The following is a 26323-nucleotide window of genomic DNA, read 5'->3' as shown; positions in this document are numbered from 1 at the left end:
AGATACGGAAAAGATATGATAATATAATAATAGAGATATGTGAGATATTTTGGAAGATATAATCGTATCAGTAGGCCTATCACGGGTAATACGATGATATGGGGGATCTATATTAGAGTAAATTGTGTTACCGATGTATATTGTACCTAGTGCGAGGGAGTTGAGGAATGGCAATCTACCTACATCGTCATTGACTACTAATTTAGAAGAGCGTGAGCATGATGATAATGACTATGTAAGTCTCGAATATCTAATACAACAAGCATGTGTCTATTGCCTACTTCTGTTATGTCATTTGGTTTTACACGAGACAATAGGGAGTGAATAAAATATCATTTCATTTCATTTCATTACAATACTGGAGCGTTGAGGCTGCTTCAGAAATTGTATGACCGAAATCGGATTTCCTTATCACATTTTCAAACACGCTGATTCGTTCTGCATTTTTCCTAAAACTGTATAACAAAAAAAAAAGTCCCGCATAAGAGAACCTATATTCCAGATTCCCCCAATTAAGGAAAAAAACCATAAAATTACATGTAAGAACTATATATTATACTGTACAAACCAAGTATCCAAACATGAAGTCTGTATACATTTCACAAATATCTACAACCTAAATTAAACTAACTTAAATTAAACTATTACTAGTATGAGTTGAAAGAAAAATAGTTGAGATAAGAAACTCAAGTATTCCATTCAACCACGATACATATTTTAGTAGTAGTATGTATTTTGGGTGTTTGGTATTTCTTAGAATTCAATACCAAAATAAACAATGGCTTCCCTTTCACTTTATTGACGTATAGTTTACACAACAAAATATATTGCTAGCTGTATTATTTCACTTTACCATTTTAATCTCTCCCTACCCAAATATAAAAAAAATTATTGCTTTTTCCTCACAGTGTGCTTTTAAAGCAGCTTTTCTACGAAACGCAAGCAGCTTAGCTAGCTAGAGCTAGATTCTCCATTCTTGAACCTCTAAATGGGAAAAGCAGCGCGGTGGCTCAAGGCCCTGTTTGGTTTCAAAATTAAGGAGCGCACCGACAAGAGCCGCTGGAGCTCCGGCCACCTCTGCCACAACCCCACCACCATTCCCCCCAACATCACCCCCGCCGAAGCCGCCTGGCTCAGATCCTTCTACACCGACAACGACAAGGAGCAGAACAAGCACGCTATAGCCGTTGCCGCCGCCACCGCCGCAGCTGCCGACGCCGCCGTCGCCGCCGCCCAGGCCGCCGCCGCAGTCGTCCGTCTCACCACCCGCGGCGGCGCCACCGCGGAGAAATGCGCCGCTGTCAAAATTCAATCACTTTTTCGTGGATTCTTGGTAAGATTTATTTATTTAATTTTCCATTTCAATTCCAATTTCGATTCATTAATATTAATTTTTATTTAATCAAGGCCCGAAAGGCTCTTCGTGCCCTGAAGGGCCTGGTGAAAATCCAGGCCCTGGTGAGGGGATTTCTGGTCCGTAAACAAGCCGCCGCCACTCTTCAGAGCATGCAAGCCCTCATAAGAGCCCAGGCTAGCGTTCGAGCTCAGAAAATGAGACGCCTTATCAACAATGACGAAACTTTCCCCCCTCCCTACCATGCCCCGGTCAGTTTTTTTTTTGAGTAAATAAATTTAAATTTAAAAGTTGCGCCATAGAGGACTTGAATTTAAGACCTTTGGCATCAGGTATTAACATCTCTACCATAAACGGTTGGTTATAAATTTCAGGATGAACGGAGCGAGCATCCGTCGTCGTTCCACAGCAGGAAGCTGTCCGCGTCATTCGAAACGGCGGCCAATTCGTTCGACGAGAGCCCGAAAATTGTGGAAGTGGACACTGGCTGTCGGGCCAAGTCGAGAACCCGGCGGGCCAGCTCGTGGATGGCGGCAGAGGCGTCCCCGTTCCAGTGCCGGATCCCGGAATGGGGGGAGCAGTTGTCGACGACGGCGCAGAGCACGCCGAGATTCAGCGGGAGCGTGACGCCGGCGAAGAGCGAGAGGGGCGAGAACCCGAGCTACATGGCGAAGACGCAGTCGTTCAAGGCGAAGGTGAGGTCGCAAAGCGCGCCGAAGCAGAGGCCCGAGCCCGGCCCGAAGAGGAGGATGTCGCTGCTAGAAATGATGGAGTCGAGGAATAGCCTGAGTGGTGTGAGGATGCAGAGGTCATGCTCCCAAGCTCAGGAAGCCATTACTTTCAAGAATGCTGTCATGTCCAACTTTGGTAAGTCATCCGATTTTTATTCCAATTGACAAACAATTTTTAGTGCAGCCAACATATTAGATTTGCAGGAATTTTTAGTTTTTATTAGCTAATCCTTTTTGTCCTCATATTTCAATTCTAATTTCACTCATAATTTGCCAATTTTAGCACTAACAAAATCGATTATCATAAAAACACCATGATTTACAGCGAAAGTCAGTAAATTGAGACCCGTGTAAAAAGAAAATAGAATAATGTGCATTTAGATACCTCTACTATATTGTTGCTAGGCAAAGAAAAATATAATGTACCTTCAAAAACAGAGGTAACGAATCCCAAGACAGTAAAAAAATCTCCTCCAATAATTGGCCACCAACTTACGTAGAAAAATATTTTCACCGTCGTACTTATTGACAGATAAAAATAATAATACTGCTACTTTCATTTTGTGTTATATGGGAATTTTGGAGGCAGTAAGATAGTCGATCTCCAAATCGGTGAAAATTGAAATTCTGAGATGGTATCATGTTTGTACTGAAAGTAAAGGTTTATTGGACCTCAATGATACTTGCTGCTTTACTTTTGTATTTATCCATCAACATTGGCCCATGCTTTCTTTATCCTTCCATATTTTGTTTGGTACATATACTAGTACTCCATATACTTATCTTTTACCAGTCCTTTTTAGATTTTATATATTATTAGATCTACCCATTATTTATTTTAGAATTATCTAATATTCCTTCGTCTCACTTTAGCAGTCCCAATTGAGTTGTACGTATTCTAAGAAATGTAAAGAAAAAGTTAGTGAAAAAGGATAGTGAAATGTGAATCTCATTTTATATGCTATTCATTTTATAATAAAATGTTTGTTGAATGTGGGACCATTACAATTTATGAAAGTTTCTAATTAAGACTCTTAATACGGGACATAATAAATTGTCTGAAACTGCTAAAGTGGGACGGAGGGAGTATTTGTTTATATTAGAAGACACATTTCAATCCCTTGCGAGGGTCTAGTAGTAAAATGGCAATCCTAAGGACAAACCGATATCAGGTTTTAGTTTTCCTAAGACTTCTATGAATTCATTGTTTACATATTTTATACTTATTCGTCCACAAAAAATAGTTTCATATCTAAGAATGGAAAGTTTCTTTCTTATACTTTGCCTATTTTTTCTCCTCTCTCTCATTTTTCTCACTTTTTTCCATATCTCTATTATTTTACCAATTTCTCATTAAAACCCGTGTTCTCTACAAATGTGCTTATTTTTGGTGGACGGAGGGAGTATAACTTATAAGTGACGTCATAGAAAGACAATGTCACACATAAATGACATTTATTTATTTTTAGAGTGAACAACAAAATCAATCCTTGAACTAAGGGTTTATTTTATCAGTAGTCCCTTGATTTTAAAAATATTCCCAATAGTCCTTAAACTAAGATTTTTTTCATCGACGGTCCTTTGGCACTATTTGAGCCCGAAAATGCCACAAGAAGTGAGACTGTGAGATGGACATTTTTTTTCCATTCACAGTTTCATCTTTTTAATCTGATATCATTTCAAACATGTATTAAATCTGATATTATTTTAAAATTGTCTTCTTCTTCCCTTTGCCATCCTTCACTTTGCTTCTTCTTTAAAAATATTATATTTAATTTTATAAAATTAACTTGTTAAATATTAATAAATTATTTTTAATTAAAATTATTAATTTATGTATTCTTTCTCGACTCACAACTATATACATAGAAATAAAACTATGTAGCCAGCTCGCACAAAACTTTTTTATAATAGAATACATAAATTAATAATTTTAATTCAAAATAATTTATTGAAATTTAAAAATCTAAATTTTAAATTTAATTTTATAAAATTAAATCTGATATTGAAAAACAAAGTGAAGGATAACAAAGGTAAGAAGAATATAATTTTGAAATAATATCATATTTAGTTCATCATTGAGATAATATTAGATTGAAAAGGTGAAATTGTGAATGGAAAAAAATGCTTATCTCACTTATGGGGGCATTTTTGGGCGAAAATATTGCAAAAGGACCGCCGATGAAATAACCCTTAGTTCAGGGATTACTGGGGATATTTTTAAAATCCAGAGACTACTGGTGAAATAAATCCATAGTTCAGGGACTGTTTTTGTAGTTCACTCATAATTATTTATTTTTATATGTGTGATGGTTCCCAGAAAAAAGTTATGTGATTAACACATTTTATACACAAAATGAATCAGCTATACACAAAAAGTCACTTAGAGTGAGATATTCCAAAAATAAAAATGTGTCACTTAGAGTGGGACGGAGAGAGTATAAGTTTAACATGAGACCATAATCTTCCAAATATCCCATATCTTATTATTTAGTCTATTACCGATTTACTATATATTTTACATATATGCTTAATATTTGTTTTCTTATTCATTAAGTTAGGGTACTGGCATTACAAATACGAGATATTGTTATTGTGTACAATCAATCAAGAAATACAATTATCTTCTATTTTCACGTCTTGTTACTCGTCGCGCAAAAAGTAGCTAGTTAAAACACTCTCTCGCTTGATCGACTGACAAAGTTCCCGCCACGATAACCCTTGATCAACGATGTACGAAAGCCGATCACCCCGATAAAGGAAACACCCTTAACATCTGGTGCTTTCATCTCGTTCTCATCCTCTGTCCATGAATTCATGGCAGCAAGACCAGCACGTCTACTGACAATTTGCCCCAACCGGCTAGCCGCCGCCACCACAGCAGAGTTCAACGAATCACCACCATCAGGCTGTCTATTGCAGTGACCAGCCTAAGGATCCGCAACAGCACCACACCTGCAGGAAGGATCACCATCAACACCATCAATACCAGCAGCCAGTGCAATAAGCGGACGCCTACTGGTAGCAACACCATCATTACCAGGAGCCCAGCACCATCGCATCGTTTTCCCTCCTACTGGCATCCACCGAGCCCCCACTCAGCGACAACGCCATCAGCCGCGATCTCTCCACCGTGCAGGCTCGATATAATCAATTACTTAATTGAGATTAAATTGGAGAGGAAGAGGTATTGTTAGTCGTTGAAGAGGAGGTTGGATTTGCACAAGGCTATGAGGTAGCCAACTTCGAGTATGTCGATGAAGCGGAAAGGGCAGTCGAAGAGGAAATACCGGCTCCACCATTAGAAGGTAAAGCTTATAATACAAACGAGCTTGAACGTGTAAGCTTCATGGAAGATCGATTGCAAGATAAATACGAAGTGCAAAAAGTAGAAGGATTTAATGTTATAGGCAAGGGAAAAAAAAGCCCAAGCAGATGGTGTCTAGGGAGTCTTGTCCAAAACAAGAGAATTTGTTTCGTGTTGTGGCCTGTGGGTCAAGACTTCATCGTATGGGAACATGCTATTATTAGTCATCGACCAACATCTCTCGATGCGATGCCCAATTGTTCCCTCCGCGCAACGACATGCCGTCACCACCATCTCTTGTTGGAGTTTTGCAATGGAGGAGAGCTACTAAATCGGATACTTTCTAGGGGCGGAAAATATGCGGAAGAAAATGTAGATACATATTGTCATCTCCTAGTTGTGATAGTACAGATTTTAAATGTAGATACATATTATCATCTCCTAGTTGTGGTTCACCGGGACCTAAAGCCCAAGAATTTACTAAAAACGAGTTTATGTTTCATTGTAATTTTAGAAATATTAAATTAGATGTTCAATGATCCATCTTAATATATGCTTATACATTAAATCTTTCAACAATTTAAAATTTATTAAATGCCATTCTTTTTTTATACTTGTAGAAAGGGACTTCAGGGAATTCTCAATTGTTATTCACTTCTTCTCATTGATTTACATGCCTCTTTAAAGGCCTCCACATATACAAATAAGGTAAGATATTCTCCTAATCATAATCTTCTATACAAGGAAGAAATCAATTCCTAATCTCTCAAATTAATGTGATTACAGGAAATCAGCTCCGAGATCTTCTCCCCTCTATCACGGGATCTTCCAACGGGATCTTCCAACATCTTCCAACACTCCCCCTCAAGTTAAGTAATGGGATCACCAATACTTAACTTGTCCAATACATCTCGAAATGAGTGAGAGCTTACTGCCTTTGTCAAGATGTCCGCTAGTTGATCTTCTGACTTGACGTAGGGCAACTCGACTATCTTTGCATCAATTGTGTCCTTTATGAAGTGTCGATCTACTTCCACATGTTTGGTCTGATCGTGCTGTACTGAATTTTCGGAGATACTAATAGCCGCCTTATTATCACATAACAATCGACAAAGCTGGGTGGACTTAAGGTCAAGTTCTGTCATGAGTCTTCTGAGCCACAATACTTCCGTCAGTCCACTTTTGATTCCTCGAAATTCTGCTTCGGCACTTGATAGCGCAACTACCTTCTGTTTTTTACTCCTCCATGTTACCAAATTTCCTCCGACAAGTGTGAAGTACCCTGCTGTTGACTTCCTATCATTAGGATTTCCTGCCCAGTCTGCATCAGTATAACCATGTATTTCCAAGTGCCCATGTTTCTTAAACAGCACTCCATGTCCCGGTGTGCCCTTCAAGTATCGCACTATTCTCAACACTGCCTCCCAATGCTCTTCCTGTGCTGCGTGCATGAACTGACTTACTACTCCAACGGCGTAGGCGAGGTCTGGCCTAGTGTGAGATAGGTAGATGAGTTTCCCAACTAACCGTTGATACCTCCCTCGATCCACGAGTTTGGCTCCTTCTCGAATCTGCAGTCCATGATTCTGGACCATTGGCGTGTCTGCCGGTTTGCAGTCTATCATCCCTGTCTCTGCTAGAATATCGAGTATATATTTCCTCTGATTAATAAAGATTCCTTGCTTCGATCGAAGCACTTCAATTCCCAAGAAGTACTTTAGGTGGCCAAGATCCTCCATCTCAAATTCTCTAGACAAATTCTTCCTCAACTGATCGATTTCTTCTTCATCGTCACCAGTGATAATCATATCATCAACATAAATAATAAGGCAAGTGATCTTACCATTTCGCCTTTTGAGGAACAGGGTGTGATCTGAGTTGCTTTGACGGTAATCATACTTCTTCATTACTTCAGTGAATCTTCCGAACCATGCTCGGGGGGACTGCTTAAGGCCATACAGTGTTTTCTTGAGCTTGCAGACGTCTCCATCCTGAAAGTCTCCCGTGAATCCAGGTGGTGGAATCATATACACGGGTTTGGTCAGTTCTCCATGTAGAAATGCATTGGTTACGTCAAATTGATGTAAGGGCCAATCTCTGTTAGCCGCTATTGAAAATAATACTCTCACCGTGTTAATCTTGGCTACCGGGGAAAAGGTTTCTGCATAGTCAACTCCATAGGTTTGTGTATAACCCTTTGCGACCAGTCTTGCTTTATATCGATCAATAGATCCGTCGGGCCTTCTTTTGATTGTAAATACCCATCTGCATCCCACTGTAGTTGCTCCTTCGGGTAGCTTACTTACTTCTCAAGTCTTGTTCTTCAACAGGGCATCCATCTCTGTAAACATAGCATCCCTCCAATGCTTAGTTTTCCATGCCTCTTCTGCGGTATAGGGAATCTCTTCTTCCTCGTACAAGGCAGTTTCAAAAGCCCTAGCCATTTTGGCTAAGTTTCCCTTGACAAAGTTCGCAACTGCATATCGACTTTGCCTTCCTGTTCTTTCTGGGGAGAATCTTTTTGGAGGAATCCCACGAGTGCTTCGTGGTGGGAGGATATAGCGACCTGTGTTCTCATCCAGTGTCGTGTTCTCATCTATGATCTCTGTAACAGTAGATTCAGTAGTAGTATTCTCTGGAGGTGGATCGGGAGTTACCTCATTTGCCTGGAATACCGGTTGAGGAGAGATACTCGAGTGTGGTTGAGTGGACTCTGTAGCGTTTGGGACATGCTCAGTGATAGCGCTAACTTTCTCTGTTGAGTCCTCGTTGGGGGGATTTGGCCCAGGCACAAACCAACTTAGGTAGTCTAATGTTTTGAACGACTCACTCTCCCCCTGACTACTAAGGTTGGTTTGGTAGTAGAACTCAGTTTCCAAAAAGTTGCAATTCATTGTGGTTACCACCTTTTTTGTAGCTGGATCATAACATCTATATCCCCTTTGGTTCATCCCATACCCCACAAACACACATTTGGTGGCACAAGGTGATAATTTGGTTCTTTCATGTTTCGGAATATGAACGTATACGGTACATCCAAAAACTTTGGGCTGAAGATTAAGGTGTTGGGGTAATTTGGTAAGTTTGGAGAGGGTATCGAGGGGAGTTTTTTTGTTTAGGATTTTAGTGGGGAGTCGGTTCATGAGGTAGATTGAGGTGGCAACAGCTTCGGGCCAGAAGTGAGTTGGGACTTTGGATTCTAACATTAAGGCTCGGGTTATTTCGAGGATGGTTCTGTTTTTTCTCTCTGCCACCCCATTTTGTTCTGGTGTGTACGAACAGGATGTTTGATGGATCAGGCCTTTCTGGGTAAAGAAGTCTGTCATTTTTTGGTTCACAAATTCCCTCCCATTGTCGGATCGAAGGGTTTTTATCGTGGTCTGAAACTGGGTTTGGATAAGGTTAAAGAAAAGGATAAATTTGTCAATTACCTCAGATTTGTGTTTCAAAAAATATATCCACGTCATCCTAGTGCAATCATCTACAAATATCACAAAATATCTCAACCCATTCCCCCCAACAATAGGTGCAGGTCCCCACACATCAGCATGAACAAGGGAAAAAACAGATTGCATACGAGTATTTGTGGATTTAAATGATTGTCTGTGGCTCTTGGCCAAAACACAAGTCTCACACGAAAAGTCTTTTGGAATAGAAAGTTTAGGAAAAAGTAAACTAAAATAACCAGGGGAAGGGTGTCCCAGTCGTTGGTGCCAAAGCCAAATCTCCCGTTTCGTGGACCCGTGAGCTAGCATCGCACTGCCTTGTTGAGCTATCTCATCCACGTAGTAGAGTCCCTGGTTCTCAGTGCCACGCCCAAGTATCTTCCTCGTCCGAATATCCTGCAAAATACAGAAGTCGGGATGCATTAGCAAGGTACAGTTCAACTCTTTTGTGACATGGCTTATAGACATCAATCTTTGGGACAAAGTCGGAACATAAAGACAGTTTGATAGTCTCAAGGTTGGGGATATTTCAATAGTACCCGCCCCGGCAACGGTAATTAATTCCCCACTAGCAGTCTGTATATAAGTTTTAGTAATATCACTAAAACTAACAAAATCACTTTTATTAGGTGTCATGGTGTCGGTGGCCCCACAATCAAATATCCATCCCTTTTTATCATCCCTATTATCCCTCTTTAGGGTAAAAGCAGCGGAAATATGATCCAAGGGCTCGAATCTATTTTCCAAGGGAATTGCACTAAATTGCACATTGGTCACATAATCAGGGGGTTTATCATAATAATTTATAAATCGGGGGTCATATTGTGATTTACGGGTAGGTCGGGGGTCTCTATGCAAAAGATGGGGTATGTGGTGTAATTTCATAAAATTTGGGGTTGGCTTATGTGACTTCGGGTAACTATGGGGTGCATAATAGAAAATAGGGTTAGGGTTATCACCCCCTAACCCTTTACCTCCGTCACATGCGCCACCTCCCTCCCACTTTCGCTCCCCAGCTTTGCCGGCGAAATTCCCTGCGCCGATGACCGCACCGCCGCTCTCTCCTCCGCTGGAGGCTTCCGGCTCTTGTTTTCCCCGTCTGGTTACCGAGTCCCGATTATTTCCAGACCCGGTTTTCATCGCCTCATTCTCGGCGGTGACTCCTACCGCCATCTTAGCCCTCGCCGTTTGCCTTTCCTCCCACCATTCGGGATAACCGTGCAATTGGAAGCACGTTTCTCGGGTGTGCTTTTGCTGTCCGCAGTGAGAACTCAGAGCTTCGATTTATCGATCGGTTTGCTTCCCGGGCGGTGAGCGGCGGTCGGTTGACGCCAGGATCCGTTGCGATTGCTCTGTCGCTGTCCCTGAGCCGCCAATCCTTGGCCAATTCCTTGCGATTCCCCACCGTGGTTCTGGGTGAGTGAGGATTCTGGTGGCCCTAACCTCCGACGTGCCGCCTCCTTCTTAATCCACCCGTAAGCGGTCTCCAGTGGGGGCGGTGTTACTTCTTTGAGAATATCCCGTCGAACACCTTCGTGTTCTTCATTCAATCCCGCCAAGAACCGAAGCAATCGTTTGGTGTTGGTGTAGACTCTGAACTGATTTACTCCTTTTTCGCAGCAATCAACCGGTTGTTTCTGACACCGGTCGATATTAATCCACATTCCGTGGATTTTGCGGTAGTACGTCTCTAGATCCATGTTGCCCTGTTTGATTGTGTTTGCTTTGTCCTCCAGGTCGTATACGAGATAGAGGTCGGCCTCACTCTCGTATGTGGTGGCTAGGCTGTCCCAGAGAGCCTTCGCCGATTGGTGATGGGCGAAGTCGGCAATAATATTGGTTTCGATATTATCTACAATCCATGAGAACACGATCAGGTCCGTCTCCTCCCAATCGTCGTACTCCCTGCTTCCCGGCAGTGGTGGAGTTGGCTTTCCAGTTATATGGAAGTAGCCTCCCCTGCTCCCAATCGCGACTTTCATCAATCGCGACCATAACGGGTAATTTCCCCCGTTAAGTTTGAACGCTACTGTCACGTTCTTACTTGCTCGAATCTTACTGCTTGATGACTCTAACTCTGTCGGCTTATCTGTTGGTTTCTCGTCTGACATTTTGGTTACTGACTTGGATTTGTTTGCTCATTGGTTTCTTGTTGATTTTGGCCGAGAATGGTATGGGTATGGGGCTGTGATGATCGAATAATCTGAGCCCTAATTTGATTCTGGCTCGGATGCCATGTAGAAAGGGACTTCAGGGAATTCTCAATTGTTATTCACTTCTTCTCATTGATTTACATGTCTCTTTAAAGGCCACCACATATACAAATAAGGTAAGATATTCTCCTAATCATAATCTTCTATACAAGGAAGAAATCAATTCCTAATCTCTCAAATTAATGTGATTACAGGAAATCAGCTCCGAGATCTTCTCCCCTCTATCACGGGATCTTCCAACGGGATCTTCCAACATCTTCCAACAATACTCATTTCGTCCCACTAAACATGAAACATTTAGTTTTTGGTACCGAATTTTATATAGTTTTGTCTAGTGAATTAAATGGAAAGAGAATAAAGTAAGCTAGAAAAAGTAGAGATGATGTTATTTTCATGTCATTTTTAGTGGGATAACCAAAAAGAAAAATAGTCCATTTTTAATGAGATAAATGAAGCCATTTGTAGTTATTCAAGTTCGAGTTTAAGCTATATCACAAAATTCTCATAATTAAATGTTTTATATTATCTAAATATGACAATTTTCGTCATTTTGCATTGAAATGATCATATGTTAATTTTATTGTTAGTAACTCATATGTTAATTTTATCATTAGTAATTCAAGATTATAGTTGAAAATCTCTATTCCGATAAAATTTTAATATAATTAATCCACACTCAATGAAACCACTATCTACATAAAATTGACCTCAAATCCACTGAGTTAGCCCAATTGACATTTCCACCTACAAATATGATAGGCTACATGGGCAAATAGAGTTAACAAGTACGACGCCGTATATCACGAGACCCAACTAAAATCTTAGACCATCCACAACGGGTCTCGCCGGCGTCTCGCGTCTCGTCTCAGCGAGACGAGACCCCGGCGAGACGCGTTGCAGCCTCCATCTCGTCCCGTCTCGTCGCGCGTCTCGTCGCGCGTCTCGCCTCGGCGAGCCACGAGACGAGCTGTCTCGCCACGCGCCTAGGCGACGTGGCGCAGCCCGGCGTCGTGCGTGACGCCCACTCGCCGGCCCGCGAGTGGGCGTCGTCACGTGCTGACGCAATAAATATTTTTTTTAAAAAAAAATTCGAATTTAAATAAAAAAAAAATTTTGTAACGGTATTATTACCGTTTTTTTGTGTTTTTTTAAATTTTTTTTTTTTTGTGTGTTTTTTTTTTTGTGTGTTTTTTTTTGTTTTAATTTTAATAAAGTGTGTTTGTTTAAATTGAATTGGGTTTTAAAAAAAAATTATAAATTAAATTGAATGAATAGTAATTAAGAGACGGTATAGAGACGGTTAAGAGACGGAGCGTTGCAGGTTCCGTCTCTTAGTTAAGAGATGGAGGAAAAAAGGACAGTGGGGCCCTCAAATAGTGCTCAAATAGTAGTTAAGAGACGGTTTAAGAGACGGTATAGAGACAGCGTTGTGGATGACCTTACACTACTTGTTTGTTTTATTCTAAATTCATTTAATACAAAAGCTCTGCCAGCAAGTAATTTATTTTATCCTCCTAGCTCCCACTCTCATATTTATACAGATTATGGATTATTATTTTTGTTTGCGCACCTCCGATAGGAGTATTAAACAACAAAATAAAAGAAGTGTATGTGAAAATATAATTATGTAAAAGGAGGTGATGATTTACATGTTGATCCACTCAGACCCATCAATAAAAGTGAGGGAAATAAAAGGTCGTGCTTCTGCATCAGTAAGCTCTCTTGACCATGAAACTCTTCCCGCAAAATTAGCCCCTGGCCCTGTGCACTTGTATTGTCCATAAAATACAGTCCTACAACAACCATTTACCCATTTATCAATAACGAGATGTAATCAAATGCAAACTCTAAATTATGATCTGGACCGTTAGAAAATGTCAACAGGTGACAAAATATAAACAATAAAAAATGTCAACATGGCGTCAACAGTTGACACTGTATTGACATCAAAATCTTAAAATTTTATAATGTGTTAGACACTGTGTTAAGGAGTTTAAAATTTTACAATGTGTTGACACTTTGTTACGGAGTTTTTAAATGCATAATATATAGTCCTAATTAACTACAAGCAACCAATCAATAAGTTGCTACTCATTTCATTTTGTTTGAAAGCTGAAATGAGAAGATGGGAAAAAGTGGAAGAGAGAGGAACATGAGAAATAATCAGATACAGCTAAGTGAAGCAGTCAATTATTTTGATTCTAATCAACAGATGAGGTGGTTCAAATAGTTAGGCAATAAAAAAGTTCGAATGATTTTAGAAAGTGGGTAAGAAAAATACGTACACAATGACGAAAGAGTGAAATGCCACTACAAGTATACGACAAAGGCAAATACCATCCATCCATATATAAAGAGACAAAATGAGTGGTCAAGATGATGCGATCACAACTACTAAACAACAATTTTTTGTATAAAGAAAAAAAAATAGTGCTAATGTAATTTAAGAAGAGACATATATATATATATATATATATATATATATATATGATTAAAAAAGAGAAGATGGTGGTTTCTTTGAGGATAGATTAAGGTGCAGCCATATCTATCAGCTCACAATATATTTTATGCATGTCTAAAATGGTTAGCACCGTCCCACGCTAGCTCTCACAAAATTTGTTAATGCTCTATCCCTTTATATACAACTTGGTAATGCTGTTGCATTTTGTGTCATGCTACATCCTACCCATAACTAACTTTTTATTTAAGACATACTCCCTCGTTTCCATATAAATAAGCTAATAAGAAATAACACGAGTTTTAATACGTAACTATTAAAATAAGAAAGAATAAGAAAAAGTGGTTGAAATAATGGAGTAGATGTTGGGGCCATAAATGATAAAGTAAAAAAGGAAAAAAATGTTTTCATAAATGGATATGGATTATTTCTATAGGACGGATGGAAAAAAAATTCAGTCTATTTCTATGGGACGGAGGGAGTATCATTATATATATTCCCTTTGTCCGTAAATAGGAGTCGTGTTTTTCTATTTCAGTCCATCTGCGAATAAAAGTCCCAGTTCATTTATACTATAAATGGTAATAGGCCTCACATTCTACAAACTCATTTCACTCACATTCATTTAAAATGAATAAATACTAGTAGGACCCATATACCACTAACTTTTTTCAACCCACATTTTTTAAAATTTCTTAAAACCCGTACCAGAAAGAAATGAGACTCGTATTCGGTGACGGATGTAGTACAAACTAGTGTTTTATAAAGAGAGAGATAGGAGATGCTTAGTACTTCCTCATTTCTCTATTATGTGCCCTTGTTTTTCATTTTAGTCTATCTCATATTAATTGTTCCATTTTATTTTTATCACTTTTGATAGTGGACTTATTAATTTATTTTCACTCATATTTTAATATAAAATGGACTATATAAAAGTGTGTCTAAACTCCACTAATTTTTCAATTCATATATTTTTAAAGCTCTTGTCAGTCAAAATGGGACACGTATTGGTGGAAGAGAGAAGAGTAATTGGTTGATAAAAAATGATTGAGATTGAAAAGTTTGACTAGATAAATTAGGGAAGGAACGTACATTTCTCTAGAAGGATCGCCCCAATTGTACCAGCCCTTAGGAATGATAATGTTGTCCATGTAAGTGTTGGCGAAGACGACGGTGGAGAAAGGGCCCCACGCCCTCCCGAGATAGAGGGCGCCCGACCCCGTCACTCTGCAGTTCACGAACGAGAACCCCGTGTCGTCCAGAATGCTGCTTCTCCCCTGCGCCGTCACCGCCCCCGTCACCGGCGCTATCGCGTGCACGTCGCAGTTCTGTAGTACTCTTGGCATGGAGTGTTTACCACAAAACTTAATTAAAGAGAGGGAGAGACAAATTAAACGGAGAGGCTGACCTCGAACAAGGAAAGTCCGTTGCCGAAGATGAAGTCGACCGATCCCTCGATGTAGCAGTCCTTGTAGTAATGCCGGCCCACGTGGTCGTACAGCGTATCCTGCGCCCCCAAGAACTTGCATCCCACGAATGACGCCGTGTCCGCTGATATCCGGAATGCCACTGCCTGCTTCCCCACCGCTCCAGGCGCTGGCACCGGTGTCGTATTCTGCATTGCATGCCTCATTATTATACGCTCTTTGTCTCATATTACTCGTACTTTTCTTTTCCTTTTATGTTGTTAATTTGAGATTAATTTTTTAGTGTAATTAAATTATTATTTTAAGTGTAATGAGCGATAACTTATTAATGGAATACTTAATTAACTCTAATATATTACTCCCTCTGTCCCCCATTATGTGTCCCACCACTTTGACCCGATACAGGTTTTAAGGAATGTGAGTTGAAAAAGTTAATGGTACTCGGATACTTTTATAATATTATAATGAGAGAGAAAATGTGTTAGTAGAATGTAAAATTCATTACCAAAAGTAGTTAAAGTGAAGTGAGATAATTAATAAGGGACGGACTAAAATGAAAACTAAAACATATAATGGGGGACCGAGGAAGTAATTTAACCCTAATTATTACTTAAAATATAAATAGTATAAGTAGTTTCGAACGGGCTGAAATAGAAAAGTGTGAGTAATATGAGAGAGAATATGATATATATGAATAGAAATAAAAGAGGGATCCGATCCATACCTTGAAAGTGATGTTCTTGGCTATAAAATAAGGGGAATTAACTGCGAAAGTAGCGGAGCCGTATGTGCCGAGGGGCCGGCCGTTGGGGCCGAGTGTTTGCGCCGTGTCGCCCCATTCAACTATTGTTTTGTCTGCTCCCGCCCCTTTTATTGTTATGAACGATTTCAACTGAGGTATTGTCACCTTCTCCCTGATTATCGATGACCGATCAATAAAACACACAATCTATTACTAAAACGAGTATTAAAAAGGGGGGAAAACTGACGAGTAGAGGCCTGCATGAACAGTGATGACTACTCGGACAAGATTGACGGGAGGGAGAGAATCGATGGCGTCTTGAATGGTCGTGAAATCTCCTCTCAACGGATTCTTGTCGACCGTGAGAGTGTATGAAGGGAATATCTTGTTCTTCGCGGCCTTGAACACCGAGTGCTTCAAGCTGCCCACAAAATTCACCCACTTCATGAACTGCTGCTCCGAATACTCAACCCCGGTCATGTTCACGCCCATGTGCCACCGCGGCTTTGATCTCCTCATGCCCTTGCTGTGCGAATGCGCCCCCGTAATCGCGCTCAACAACAACAACAGCAACAACATCGCCAGATGCAGCCTGCAATAACCAGACATGGATTTTGATTTGTGGAGTTGATTGAAATTGCATCAACAAGTAAGAATAATATATAGAGTGGGAATGAATTATAGTATAATGATGATAATGAAAGTTATTGGTTTAGTTTAGTTAGGTGTTTATGTTTATATGGAAATGGAATGTGACGAGAGATCACGGGTGATTCCACTGACATTTATGGAGAGACGAGGGATCTGAGCCACAAGTTGCTTTCTGATGATGAAATGCACTTTATTCAGATTACATCGCCCTTTTTGGTGGTTGTTGCCCGTGACTCTCTCTGTCTAATTTATTTGCCTATATTCCATTTTACCATTCCTTATATATAAGGCTTCACTGGAATCCTTGTTTTTTAGCAAACATACAAACGATGAATATCATTTTGGAAATCATGTTTAAATATATTTTAATTATTGGCCACTTTTAGGACAACAAGATCAAAATTTGTGTGTGAATTTGAGAGAGGGGAAGCCGGAGAAGTGTGATAAAAAGCATTTTCACATTACTGACCAAAAGGTGAGGCCAATATAATGTACACGAGCATAAATTGCTCAATACTTATTCTTGTGGTAGTATTTCTAATTAGCTCAATAAAATACAACTAAACATAACCAAGAAATATAACAAATAAAAATGGTGACTAACGGAAGTAGTAATAAAATGTAAGTGAAATTAGTTAGTGAAATGTGGGGTATACTTACCATTTATGAAAAAAGAAAAAGAAAAAAATGAACTATTAATGAGAGATGGACAAAAATGGACAATTAATAGGAGCCAGAGGGTGTAGAATATTTCAAATCGAATATTCGTATTTATATTGAAATCAAATATACGTCGACCGCAAAATATAATCAGTTATACTACCATACACATTTAGAAAACAAAATTGATTTATACTACTACCGTCCCTAAAAAATAGACAAACTTGTATATGACACAAGTTTTAATGTACAATTAATAAAGTATGAGATAGATAGAAAAATGATAATGCAAGTAGAAAAAGATAATGAAAGTAATGTTAGTGATTTATGGAGTTCACATTATTAGTGGTGTATAAAACTAGTAAAACTAGTCTAATTTTGAAAGACAACAAAAAAAACTAGTCTGTTTTTCGAGGACAGATAAAGTATAAACAAATGGTGTATGCTTATAAAATATAAACTAAATACCCGCTCCGTCGCACTAAAGATAATCCAATTTTTTTTAGCTTATCCCAACTTACTCTAAAGATAATCCACTTTTTTTAACTTATCCCAACCAAGACGACTCATTAATAAAAGAAAACATTTTTATCTCTATTTTATTCTCTCTCTAACTTTATTCTCTCTACTTAACATATAAAATAATATATAAAATCTCATACCATAGAAAGGAAGAAAGGGGAACTTTTTTTTTTGAAGTAATAACGAAAAGCTACGTTCCTTTCGGACAAAAAGGAACATGCTGATTGTGTTTATTAAATTATCAAATTCAGATGAAAAGTAGGAAAATAAACATTACCCATTGATCAAGATGTGGGACCAGTCAAAGTCCAGTCCACGCAAAAAATGACTAAAAACAGATCAATACTTTGGCATACACTCAGAATCCAAATATTTCCCACGTTAAAACAAAACATACAAAGAATGAGGCATAAGTGACTTTTGCAAATATATGCGTCAATTATTGTTTCAGTAGAGCATCCTTATTTTCTCTTATATCATCATAGAGAAAGGTTGATCTGTTCATCGTTTCAAAAACGCCACCCAAAACCGGGAACTTCTCCGATCAGTTCTCTGATCTCAACAATAACAAGGGTAACTTTTATTTGAACCTGCGTTTAATGAGGTCATAGCTTGGAAGGTGATGCACTGCATAATATACAGGGGAAGGGAGTGAGATGCAAGGAAGGGTAATCAAATCTTACCATACAAGCAAGAAAGAAAGAAAGAAAGAAATAAATTAGTTACCATCGCCGTAACATGCCAGTGTAAGGGGAGATTCGAAAAGCCTTTGTGCAATTGTAGCAATATCTTTGGCTGTGACCTCATCAACCGCCTTCAAGAAATGCTCCACCGGTTTCCTAAGCATAGATAAGATTTCTTTTAAATCAACTGATGCACACTTCTTTTATTAAGTATAGGAATAGTAGGCTCTAGTACAAGTTAATTTTGGCAGTAAGGGAAGAAGAGTCATCAACTCTGAGAGACAATTTCAGAGTCTTGGAATTGAAATTTTTCCACGCCAGACTCATACCTATAGTGCGAATGCATGCATAAAATGAGAAATAAATCCTGACCTCATCGATGCATCTCAAAACAAATATTTCCAAACCTAAGTAAATCTTGTTACTTTTAGTACTCCCTCCGTCCCGATAAATGTGAAACATTTTGCTTTTGGGGCTGTCCCACTTAAAGTGACGCATTTCTTAAAATGGAAACAACATAATCTCTACTTTATTCTCTTTCCACTTAACTCACAAAACAACACTTCATAAAATATCATGCCGAAAAGCAAATGTTTCACATTTAGTGGGACGGAGGGAGTGAAATCTATTACTACCACCACCATTTGGATATAGTTTATGGCTCAAAGTCTAGATTTCCACATCCTCATGTTTTCATTACGTTAGGGACTAAAAACATACACGATTGTAACTACTCCCTCCGTACCACTAAAGATGACTCATTTTCCTTTTTGGTTTGTCCCAACCAAGATGACCCATTACTAAAATGAAATCACTTTTCTCTCTACTCTATTCCCTTTCTCTTACTTTACTTTCTCCACTTCACACAAAATAAAGTTGCATACATTCCCGTGCCGCCCAAGGAAGGGGTCATCTTCCTTGGGATGGAGGGAATACATACTAAGCCTTCAACACTTTACAATGAAGAGAATTAGATTGACTTAGTGGACACTAATGTAAAAAGTCTCAAAAAAGGAAAAACCAAGCATCAACTATCAAACATCGGCCCCAATCAATATCACTCAATCAGTAATCACTAATGTGCAACTCTGAAAGTAATATTAATTATTACTAGACGCACCTCTCTCCATATGTCAAAATTTGTTTACCGATGTCTTCAGATGCAACCATCTGCAATGATAACCACAAACAATAAGTAGAATATTTGGCACAAATCCACATAGAAGGAAAAATTCATGAGTTTAAAAACCATGATGCAACACAAAATTGCATACTCTGGATTCCAAGTTCATCAAAATGGCAGATTTTGTTGATTGTTTTGCACGGTTTAGCTGTACTTCATCAACTACAAGAATCAAAGCCACAAAAGCTCAGTAATTCTGTCTGCGGGGCAAGATGTGCATACATGATGTACAAGAAAGTATATGGACTGAAAGATTATCTTGATCGACTGTCGTCACAAAACAAGGACACAGATAAATTGTGAGATTCAACCAAATGAAAGATAGTTAAGAAAGGTCAGTATAGAACCATCTCCAGGAGATGCCACAGCAGTTAGTTCTCTGCAGGAAATTTCCATAGCATGTGGTGCAAAATCAGATCCCTGTATTCAAGAAGTAGTTTCATCAGTCTAGATTCAAAACTAAGTATGCACAAAATAGAGGCATGAAGCTGATATTCCATGTCTAACATCAACTGCAGAGAGCAAGTTATCCATTAGTTTTTGGTCACCTCAAAAACAGGTTCATGATATTCATACATTGACATCTTTATAATCAAAACATATAATTTAAGTCATTTCGTTGGATGTTTACACTGTTCACAGTGATGGAGTGACAGGAGCACAAACAATTTTTAGAATCTGAAAATATCATCCAAAATATCTGAAGAATCATATGCTCATTTGGGATTCTGAATATGATCACAAACTTGCTTAAAAGTTATATTATGTGTACATAAAATATGAATAGGCAGATTGCTAATGAGATAATTCTTCATCCAGTTCTACCATGCTACCAAGCAAAAAGGTTAACAGATGTAGAAACAAGATATCTACCACGGTACCACCCATAAAAATACATGGACAACACAAATATTCCTTAAAAGCTTAAAAAGACACAGAAATCTAAAATGCTTTCTTACAGTACTAGCTTGAATTCCAAATAGTCCAGTGTGATTGTAGATACTGTTGAAAGCAGAAAAAGATTGGATCTGAGGATGCTCGTTCAGGACACGAAGATCTGTTTATCATTAAAGATACTAAAAGTTATCATAGAAAAAAGTGCAGACACCTAACATCGTTAAACTGGCATTTCTTATGACATAGAGACATAAAATTAAACCATGTAGGCAGAAAACTCTTTTTAAGCCACACAATGTGAATTAAACAAGACAGGCATCTAACACAGCTCAAATGAAGATTTGTGTTAAACAAGAGTTTCTAAATTCAGTTTCAAAATTAAAATACTATGACTGGAGCATACATAATCTTGAGTACATCCCCTTTCCAGGACCACCAGCTGAGAAAGATCCTCCTCCTCCCATGAGCATCTACATGATTGATACAGAGAGTGTTTCTTACAAGATGAAAATCAGAAGTGTCTTAAAAATGGAAACCAAATCACGGACGAAAAGTAGCTGTGAAATTTCAAGCTAGCTTAAGCATCCTCTCCTATTGATCATTTCTTCTTAAGGAAAGTGCATTCTGGGGTTGAATTAAGGATGGTCCAAATGAGCAAGCAAACCTGAAGAACGGTCAATGTCATAGCATCCTTCTCCTTAATCCAGCCACCAGGAACTTCAAAGGCCATAGCAAAGTGAGTCATCTGCACATGCATTCAGAATGATATATTAAAGCCTAATTTCCAAAATCAACATTCAGAGAATGAGACTAGAAATAAAAATGAAAATATATAGGCTATCCAGGATATTGCTGATACACACCCCTGAATCACCTTTACGGCGAAAATCTCCTCCTGTGTATATTGGCTTTGCCACTGCAGGGCTAGAACCTTTAGGAAGATCGGATAAAAGTGGTTCTGCATATTCTAACAGTTTATCATGCTCAACACCCGATGCAGCAAGAACAATCCTAGGGGCGGTGTAGTGTTCCTGAACCATATAAAATCAGTTGGTAAATACTCCAACTAGAAACAAATCACAGACAACATCAAAGGTTCATAACAGAAACACTTAACTATATAATGAAAGAAGATGAAGAAAAATGAAGTTCAGAACTAAGACTTACAGAAACAAATTTCTCCAAAACAGTGCCATTCAATCTGTTAACTGCAGCTTCTGAAGCCAAAAGACCATTTGCATAAGCACCAGAGTAACCAGTTGAATGAATAGCCTCCAGAAGCAGGTGGTGAGGGTTTTCAGAGTATTCACTAATCTCAGCACTCACCTTGAGGATCTGTAGAGGGCATATCAGGATCCCAGTACAATATCCAAACAGAGTGAGGAGTGAGCCTAAGAAAACAAACGCAAATGTACCTGTTCACTAACTTCCCAATCCAAAAAGGCTGGGTTTCTAACACAGTCAACAAGAAGCTCAACCATTTGAGGTACATATGTTTTTAGTGCATCATAGGTGTAACTCATATGCTCTCGGGAGGCTGATGCAGTTACATTGCCACCAATTGCCTCAACTTCTCGCACAATGCGCAAGTGGCTCCGGTTAGTGGAACTTTTAAAGGCCATACGCTCCAGGAGGTGTGTGGCTCCATATGAATCTGGGTTTTCATAGATTGAGCCAGAATCAACGAAAAGTCCAATTGAGGCTGCAGGGTTCTGATGAAGATATATGCTGATCACCAATAGTTAAAAAAGAGGAAAATGGAAGGGGGGAGGGGGAGGATGAATAAAATCCCACGGATATAATGAAAGTAGTATCGACACCTACCGCAGATGTTTCTGAAGCTATTCTGACGCCATTGGGAAGGGTAGTTATCTTGGTCTTCCCAGGTTCAACATAGTCTGGCAACGGAGGGGGAAGTACAATACCCTCAAGCGGAAAGTCTAGTGGTGGAAGTGAAGACGACTTTTCACCAGTTAACCAACTAAAGATACCTCCAGATGACTTAGTTGCAACAGCACTTGTACTTGCATATCTAGCGAAGCCTTTAGACCCTGACCTGGCCTGTCAATTGATAAAGAAACCGAATTTATTTGTTTTCTTTACAGATCACTAGAAAGTAGAACCAACCCCCTCTAAATAATATTTAACACAAAGAAAGTGAAGTACCAAATGTTAATTAATTGTTATTACTTCATGCAGGATATATATCATCTCTGTGCATAACATTATATTCCCTCTGTTTCCTAAAAATAGAATCTCTTTCCTTTTAAATCCGTTTCCTAAAAATTGAAACTCTCCATTTTAGGAAATAGACCTCACATTCCACTAACCCTACTTTTTCACTTCCTATCTCCTACTTTACCCATTTTTTCTCTTCCTCTCTTACTTTACCGATTTTGCATTAAAAATCGTGCCGTTCCCAAAGTTTCTATTTTTAGGAAACGGAGAGAGTATTATTGTTGGATAATAACATTTTTGTCACATAAAAATTTTTATTTCTAGGAATATATCAGTCATAGTCAACCTTCCGTAAAGCCCAGAACAACAAATTTCCAGGATCACCTGAAGAATTGAACTATATTTGAGTAATTGGCAAAAATTAGATAAATTCTACTCCTTTCTATCGCATAACCTTTTAATCACTACCCAATAACAAAATCAACTGATTTATCGTAACATGTCTATTAGAATTTAGAAGCAACATCCTTTTTTCACAAAATCCAAAATCAACAGGAACAAACAGGAATCTAATTAAAAGATCGAATTTTGTCTATCAAAAGATAGAACTTTTCAAATTTAGAGAAGGCTCGTAATTGAAATCTGCAATTCATCACTGAGCAGCCGTCAGATCTAAACAATAGAATCATTCACGCAGTGATGAAAATAAGGAGGCAGTAAATAACACATACGAAGAAAAAACAATGGGTGAATGCGGGGTTGAATGTGTTAAAAGGGGAGAAAATAAGAAAATGCAGACCTTGAGAGCCCTGAGTCGAGATGAAGCCGTCCTGAACATACTTGTAAAGGGATGTGGGCGATCGGTGAGGGGAATTTGTGTACGCGAGGATGAGAGAAGAAGAGAATAGAGAGGGTTTGGGTACAGATGTCAAACGGGCCGGGTCGACCCGGACTAATCCGGTCTAGATCGGAAGGCCTGGCCAGCCAAAATGGAGCGTGCTTGGGTTGGGCTTAGCAGGTTAAACGGACTCCAATTGGAACTTTTTACAACCCAGGACCGGCAGTATCTCAGTTTTATACTCCCCGTATCTTCTTAATTCTTTGAATATATTATTTTGCATACTCCCTCCATCCAAGTTACTTGAGTTGTATTCCATTTTGGATTATCTCAAGTTATTTGAACAATTTCTTTTTTTTGTTAAAAACAAAACATCTAATCTAACCTACTTTATTTCTTTTTTTTACTTTACTCTTTCTTCCTTCTCTTACTTTATTCTCTAATCTAATTTATTTAACTTACTAAACACAAATTTCTTAAATCTCGTGTAAAAAAAATGTCTCAAGTAACGTGGGACAAAGAGAGTATTATATATAAATAATCTTTTTTATTTATTTATTGTTAGATGAATTGAATTAATCAATCTAAATCAAAACTTATATTATAAAATTTGATATCTATAATATTAATGATTAAATACTTTTCCCTTTTAAAAGTAGTGTATCTTAGAATTAATTACTTTGGTTTGCATAATTGTAAAGATTAGTTATTAATGATTTATCTCTATCAAATATAGTTACATAAATAAAGTGATTGATTAGTGTTTTTTTTAATCAACGACACCCAGTATGGGCAGGGGGTTTAGGCAGACCCCAACTCGTGAATAAAATCAAAATATAACTTACAAAACATGATCCCAGCCTAAAAGTGACTAGAATCCAAGGCAAGAACATGAAAAGACAAAACGAAAGCCACAAGTCGGGGTCCTTCATGCTATCAAAACTAAACTAGAATCTAAATGAACAAGTGGAAGAGATAAGCGCAAAATAATGAGAACTACCATAAAACCAAAATCAGTTCACATCTCTGAGTTGGAAGCGAAAATTAGGATATCCCAGCTGGTCCATCATAACAAGCGCCTTCAGGTACCGATGCACAAAAACTGAATCATAGTAGGTTAGGGCAGGGGTCTGGATCCCCCTCCCTGCAAGAAAGTCGGTAGCACGGTTTCCTTCTCTGCAGTTGTGTGAGAATCGAAGCTGTCTGATGACAATCTACCACGAGAAAGAACAAACACACAATAGAATTCAAGAAACCCTAGTTTCAAGAAACCTTAATTATTCAATATAAAAAACTGTGCCAAAAAAGACTATTCCCTCTATTTATAAGTGGTCCAAAACCCTAGAGACATGGAAAGGAAATAATACCAAAATTGCACAAAATAATATAAAATTTTTAAAAACACATTAAATTGATTGTGTCGTCCCTGCATCATACTCCCCCTCTTGAAGAAGACACGACCTCGAGTCTGCCTCGTTCCCGTCAGTTGTTTCGTCGGCACTATCGTCTTGATAAGGTGACAAATCTGCCACATTAAATGTAGCCGACACATTATACTTACCCCGTAGATCCACTTTGTAAGCATTGTCATTGATGCGCTTCACAATTCGAAAAGGACCATCTGCCCGTGGCTGCAACTTTCCCCAACGCCATCTAGGAAAACGTTCCTTCCTTAGATGAATCCACACTAGATCGCATTCCTCAAAAACCACATTTTTCCGCCTCCTATCAGCTCGCAACTTATAGCTATCATTCTGTTGGATAATGCGACGCCGTACCTGCTCATGCAACTCCTTAATCTACTGCACCTGCTCCTCGACATCACCACTAAACTGTGTCATTGTCGGTAGGGGTACTAAATCCAATGGAGTAATCGGATTACGTCCATAAACAATTTGAAACGGACTCCTCCATGTGGTTCTGTTCTTTTATTGATTATAGGCAAATTATGCATGTGCTAACACCAAGTCCCACTGTCGAGGATTATCTCCAATCAAACTACGAAGCAGATTCCCCAAACTTCGATTAACAACTTCTGTCTGGACATCAGTCTGCGGGTGGTGGGAGCTACTGAACTTAAGCTGCGAACCCACTCGTCTCCATAACGTGCACCAGAAGTGACTCAGAAACTTCACATCTTGGTCAGAAGTCAGAGACTTGGGGACTCTATGGAGCTTCACAATCTCTCGAAAATATAATTGTGCAACCTGACTCACGTCAAATGTTTTGTTGCAAGGAACAAAATGCACCATCTTTGAGAATCTATCCACAACAACCATATTTGGGTCCTTCTGCCTCTACGTACGTGGCAACCCCAACACAAAATCCAGGCTGACATCCTCCCACGGTGCAGTTGAGACAGGAAGAGGTGCGTACAAACCCGCATTGTTGTGGTGGGTTTTAGCGATGTGGCATGTCCGACATCTCTCCACAAATCGAGCCACATCCTGCTCCATTCTTGGCCAATAGAAAGTAAGAGTGAGTAAGGCCATTGTCTTGTCCTTGCCAAAATGGCCAGCAAGGCCGCCCCCATGCGCCTCAGAAATGATAGCTGCTCTCAGTGAGCATTGCGGAATACATAACCTGTGTCCCTTAATAAGAACTTGTCATGTATCATGAACTGCTGGAAACTCCCGTCAGTACATTTTACCCAATGATCACGAAAATCTGGATCGTCACAATACAAGTCACTAAAAGTGTCAAATCCCACGACTCGAGTTTGCATCGTTGACAATAGAGAGTGTCGGCAGCTCAAAACATCAGCTACCCTATTCTGTGTTCCCGCCTTGTGCTTGATCACAAAATTGAACAATTGAATGAATTCAACCCATTTGGCAGGTCGAAAATTCAACTTATGCTGACCTTGTATGTACTTCAATGCTTCGTGGTCAGAAAATAACACAAATTCCTTGGACAAGAGATAATGTTGCCAGTGATTCAACCTACGGATAATAGCATAAAGTTCTTTGTCATATGTAGAGTACCTTCGTCGTGTCTCACATAACTTCTCACTAAAAAATGCAGTCGGCCCTG

General features: G+C 39.0%; 3 protein-coding genes across 3 annotated transcripts; 1 reads left to right on the top strand and 2 right to left on the bottom strand.

The window, feature by feature from the left end:
• The first annotated feature begins 848 nt into the window (after positions 1-848).
• LOC121749823 (protein IQ-DOMAIN 25-like) lies at positions 849-2362 on the top strand. Its single transcript, XM_042144476.1, has 3 exons — positions 849-1333; positions 1408-1605; positions 1729-2362. Exons 1-3 carry the CDS (start codon positions 989-991, stop codon positions 2248-2250), a joined length of 1065 nt encoding a protein of 354 aa, XP_042000410.1. The 5' UTR covers positions 849-988; the 3' UTR covers positions 2251-2362.
• Positions 2363-12648: 10286 nt separating this feature from the next.
• On the bottom strand, positions 12649-16435 carry LOC121746689 (probable pectinesterase 53). Its single transcript, XM_042140603.1, has 5 exons — positions 15926-16435; positions 15661-15850; positions 14918-15124; positions 14602-14837; positions 12649-12844 (listed from the first exon to the last, which is right to left on the bottom strand). The coding sequence occupies exons 1-5, from the start codon at positions 16285-16287 to the stop codon at positions 12697-12699; spliced, it is 1143 nt and encodes a 380-aa protein (XP_041996537.1). The 5' UTR covers positions 16288-16435; the 3' UTR covers positions 12649-12696.
• Positions 16436-17770: 1335 nt separating this feature from the next.
• LOC121749676 (mitochondrial-processing peptidase subunit alpha-like) lies at positions 17771-23446 on the bottom strand. Its single transcript, XM_042144261.1, has 13 exons — positions 23252-23446; positions 22099-22335; positions 21690-21986; positions 21442-21609; positions 21138-21305; positions 20939-21019; positions 20678-20744; positions 20337-20434; positions 19725-19797; positions 19469-19539; positions 19315-19364; positions 18238-18350; positions 17771-18138 (listed from the first exon to the last, which is right to left on the bottom strand). Exons 1-13 carry the CDS (start codon positions 23288-23290, stop codon positions 18092-18094), a joined length of 1509 nt encoding a protein of 502 aa, XP_042000195.1. The 5' UTR covers positions 23291-23446; the 3' UTR covers positions 17771-18091.
• Positions 23447-26323: the final 2877 nt, after the last annotated feature.

Source organism: Salvia splendens, chromosome 9 (assembly GCF_004379255.2).
Source record: "Salvia splendens isolate huo1 chromosome 9, SspV2, whole genome shotgun sequence".
Taxonomy (NCBI): Eukaryota; Viridiplantae; Streptophyta; class Magnoliopsida; order Lamiales; family Lamiaceae; genus Salvia; species Salvia splendens.
Note: the sequence above shows the minus strand (reverse complement) of the source record. Positions and strands in the feature narration are given on the sequence as shown.